Raw genomic sequence first — 4,896 nt, 5'->3', positions numbered from 1 at the left:
AGAGCGCGTCGCTTTATATAGGGGAATAAAGGGAAATATAAGCCAAGGATATATCAATAAAACACGGATAGTGGGGAAGAAACGAGCATATAGTCCACGTTAAATCGCCGCCCCGTCGCAACAGGCGCAAGGCTTCCAACATTTCGATATATTCCCTATTCTTGTTTTATTATTATTATATTTAGGGTAGCCTGCCTGCCCGGCTAAATGAGTGTAAAATAACATCCAAAACGGTGGAGCCTAGGAGCGCAACATTTCTAAAGGTAGGCGTTTCTGTTCCATAATTCCAAGATAGCCTAGGGCTGATCCAAACATGATCCCCATTTGGTGTTGAATTGTGTAAACATGTTGCTGTTATTCCGCCCCCCCCCCCAAACCCTCAGACTGTGCCGTAGTCTGTGTTGCTGTTGTGACTGTGTGTGTGTGTGTGTGTCACAGTGTGTGTGTGTGTGTGTGTGTGCGAGTGTGTGCGCGTGAGTGCTATCTTGCAGTGTAGGCCTATATCTATACAGTACAATCTGCACGCTCCTGCAACTTCACCGAAAGATAATCCCAAAAAATCGCTCATAACCGTAGGCTAACACTGTTTTTCTTGCTCTCTCTATAGATGGCGTTCATGTCGCGGTTCTCACGCTCCAGGAGCAGCTCCCGGTCTCCCAGCCGGAGGGAGGCCGGAGCGGAGCGCTCCTCCACGCCGTCTCCCAGCCGGAGGGAGGCCGGAGTGGAGCGCTCCTCCACGCCGTCTCCCAGCCGGAGGGAGGCTGCGGCGGCGAGGGAGCGAGTCTCTGCCCTGTCCGTGGCGGAGCTCCAGAGGCTGCTGTACACCGGCAAGACGGCCTGCAACCACGCGGACCAAGTGTGGCCCCGGCTCTACATAGGAGACCAGTGAGTGGCCCTGCCCTTACAACGCATTCTGGGCGGGAACGCCTTTTGGTGTTTTAAGGTTGATGTTATACTTTAGCTATTGAAAAATAGCAGACCTACAAGCTCATAGCGCGGCACTCGAGCTTGTCGGTCTGCTATTTTTTGAAAAATCGTGAAAATGTGCCTCAAATCATTGAATTATCTATTCTTTCAGTGTGAACGTTTTTAACTCAAATATTTGCTTCTGGGTGGGTTCCTGGAAGAACATATTTTCAGATGGCGGCCAAATACATATAATTCTAGGCGTCCTTGACATGAGCACCACTGATACAGAGAAATAGGTATTTCAGAAAACCGTTTAGAAGCCATTTTTTTTAATCGGCCTCAGGTCTAAATGGGTTAACCCATTCTGAACGGGAACCCATTTTGGTGTTGGCATCATGTTGTGCTTTAGCTATTGAAAAATAGCAGACCTACAAGCTCATAGCGCGCCACCGAGTGGCGCGCTACGAGCTTGTAGGTCTGCTATTTTTGAAAAATCGAAGAGCGACTGACATTTTTAGAATCTGATCTCAGGTCGGAATGGGTTAATCAGACCAGTGTGTGTCCAGTGGAAACCTCGTATGAATCTGATCTCAGGTCAGAATGGGTTAACGTCCCTGTCGGGTGCAGGAAACCTCACAAATTTTCACAAACTTTTCAGGATAGAAATCTCATCCGTGTGAAGTGAGGGGTGCTCTTAGACATCGTATCGTACATCATCATGACGTAACATGTCTATTTGCTCAGACACTATGACGTAAAGTTCTCCATTCATTGTCAATGGGAATTTAATGTTTGCATAGCTGAATATAGGAGGGGCTAGCACCCCTCAACAAAAGCAAAAGCATCATGTTCAACAGCTTGCAGATCTACTACATTTGATGGCAAAGCGTATACTGTCAAGGCAAGTCAATGTTATGTCTGATGACTACAAAAGAATACGACAACATGACGTAGCGATATCATCCGCTCCAGACCGGTTCACACGCCACGTTTGGAACAGAGACCAGGCTTTCCTCCGAGGTGGTGGTGAGGCGAGGTTACAAGCTAACAGAACAACAAACAAACTTTCCAATATATGAACATATATATATATGAACATGCTGTAAGCGTATAAAATGTATAAACACCATGAGGGTCATGACTCGCACTTTGTGTGCAGGAAGGAATACGAAAATAAAAGAATCAATCAGTCAGTCATGTTGTTTTGCAGGGAGATGGCAGCAGATCGCCGTGAGCTGGTGAAGCTGGGCGTCACCCACATCCTGAACTGTGCCCAGAGCAAGTGGCGCGACGGGGCAGAGTACTACGCCGGCATGGACATCGCCTACCAGGGCATCGAGGCCCACGACTCGCCCACCTTCGACATGAGCGTCAACTTCTACCCCGCCGCAGAGTTCATTCACAGGGCGCTCAGCAGCGGAGGTAAGCAAAGCAAAGTTCTCTGTTTACCCTGCAGGGAAGTGGACTATAAGCTCGAGATGCTTGTTTACAGCCACGCCCTGCTCATAGAACATTTCATGGTGGTAGGAGTTCAATGCCTTGCTCAAGGGCACATCAGCGGTGGTAATTTTAACGTGCCGGTCCGGGGATTCGAACTGGCGACCTTTCCGGTATCAAAGACCGCTCCGCAAACCGTTCGGCCAACGCTGCCAGAGGTTGGTATACTTTGGGTTAAAATGTAATTTTATATAATTGCCATGATCCTAACCTTTTGATGTACTCACAGCAGTCGTGCGTGCGTATTATGGATTCCATGAGGGAAATTCAGAGTATTTAAACTAATATTTGGGGGCAGCGGTTGCCTAAGGGTTCGATTCCCCGGACGGGCTGGGAAAAATCTGGTGATTGGTCATCACTCGCCCAACGCTGCTGAAGTGCCCTTGAGCAAGGCACTGAACCCCCAACTGCTCCAGTGGAGCTGCTTTAGTGGCCAACAGTATCAGACTGTGGTTGTACTGGTCAGCTCCCAGGTTTTAATGTGTGTGTCTGTCTCTATGTGCAGGGCGTTGCTGAAAATGAGCACTTGTGCTCAGCTACTACCCTGGGTAAATAAAGGATTAAAAAGATATATATATATATATATATATATATTAATACAAGTTTAGGAGTAGGCTATATAAGAGCCAATCAAATCATTACTTGCGCAAGCAGAGCGCGCAAGTAATAATTTTGCCCGGTCTCTTCATCGTGCCATTCGATGTGTATGCAAAGAAAAACAGCAAATCTGTGCCTGGTTTGCTGGGACCAGATTACACAAATGACCATATGTCTTACGTCATCATTTATACATAATCAGTAAAAAAATTAAATAGCAAATTGTGCCTGATCTGCTGGGACCAGAGTACGTGGTGTGTATATGTATGACTAGCTCTCAATGATGACGTAAGACATATGGTCATTTGTGTAATCTGGTCCCAGCAAACCAGGCACAGATTTGCTGTTTTTCTTGTTGTGTTTGTTTTCACACAAACGGACAAAGCGGAGCATATGAGGGGCTAACGAGCCTCAGAAATCCAGCCTCATCTTGGGGTGAAAAAGGAATAAGTCCACCCTCTTGCTAACCCGCTCTTCAATCTGTGCAAGCGTGCGTTTTATTCTTATGTGACTTGTGAGGGATGGGGATATGATATCCCTGGTCTATCATCATATTTCATAAGGATATGCCGCCCGTATACAGATTACAGACCATTAAGCCACACAAATGCTGTACAGTATCTTTTTACCATTGATTGTTGTTGTTGTTAGATATAAATTAGGTCTGTGTGTGTTTTGTTTTTGTTCCCTATAGACTACATGGTCTTGAGTTGCTAAGGTAAAGCCCATATACAATTAATTTAACATCATTAAAGTTATATACTGTAGGATGTTCATGCTTTTTGTGGCTTCTAATGACTTAGCATTCCTTTCACGCATCGATGCATGAGATCGGCTATTTTCAACCCATTTTGGGGTGGGAACCCCCTTTTGGTGTTGTAAAGCATTATCTTATACTTTATAGCTATTGAAAAATAGCAGATCTACAAGCTCGTAGCGCGGCACCGAGTGCCGCGCTACAAGCTTGTAGGTCTGGTGTTTTTGAAAAATCGTGAAAATGTGGGACAAATCTTTTGAAGTTTTTAACTAAAAATCATTCCCTGGAACAACATATTTTCAGATGGGTTTTTCAGAAAACTGTTCTTGGGTCTAAATGGGTTAAGTGTAACTTAACTAACTTTGTCGGCCTATTATGACATAAGCCCTGTTATGCGGTCAAATGTTTTATTTGGCCACAAACAGTTTGAACACAACTGGCTTTTAAAACTGTGTTGCTATCAGCCTTCTCCCATGTAGGGAAGAGCAGTTGCCTCAGCCAGAGTGGCATTAGTCTGAGGTTTAGATTTCCCATAGAAATGGGATCCCATTGGAGTTCTCCCAGAGATAGTTCAGAAAATATTCACATAAAAAAAATGTTTAAAGCCTGGAACCAAGCCATCGTGCAGGCTCCTGTTGAATCATAAAACATTTGATTCTGTGTCCAAAACTATTTGAAAACTGCAAAATAAAAGGAGGCTATAGGTAGGCTATACTATAATTAAATATTCAAATGTTTGGAGTCAGAATCAAATGTTTTATGACTGATGGCAATCATGTGAGATAATCACAATTATTTGTGCATAATCTTCAGAATCATTCGCATTCATCTCTAGGAATGAATCTGCTGAGCAATTTTTTTAAATCGCGGAAATGGCAGATCAACACGAAGCTCTCAACGGGTTGCGTCCTCGGCACGTTGAGCGCTTGTACTGTAAATTGGCCATTTCCACTTTTTGTATTTACGGTAGGTTAAGTCAGTGGTTTTGTATTTACGGTAGGTTACTGTAAGTCAGTGGTTTTCAACCCTTTTTCATATCGAGGCCCCATGATTTATTGGGCATTTGAGCCACGGAACCACCATTTGATGAGATTTAGCCGAGCTCGGGCCCAAATATTTGAATATTTCGTTTTCGT

At 44.7% G+C, this 4,896-nt stretch overlaps 1 protein-coding gene across 1 annotated transcript; it reads left to right on the top strand.

The window, feature by feature from the left end:
- On the top strand, positions 1-3,720 carry LOC308309791 (dual specificity protein phosphatase 26-like; the record flags this gene model as incomplete). The annotated part of the gene is made up of 4 exons (XM_080755708.1): positions 1-263; positions 608-885; positions 2,120-2,331; positions 3,698-3,720. The coding sequence occupies exons 2-4, from the start codon at positions 608-610 to the stop codon at positions 3,718-3,720; spliced, it is 513 nt and encodes a 170-aa protein (XP_080611834.1). The 5' UTR covers positions 1-263.
- Positions 3,721-4,896: the final 1,176 nt, after the last annotated feature.

Source organism: Protomyctophum bolini (genome assembly GCF_963924005.1).
Source record: "Protomyctophum bolini genome assembly, chromosome: 22".
Lineage (NCBI taxonomy): Eukaryota > Metazoa > Chordata > Actinopteri > Myctophiformes > Myctophidae > Protomyctophum > Protomyctophum bolini.
Note: the sequence above shows the minus strand (reverse complement) of the source record. Positions and strands in the feature narration are given on the sequence as shown.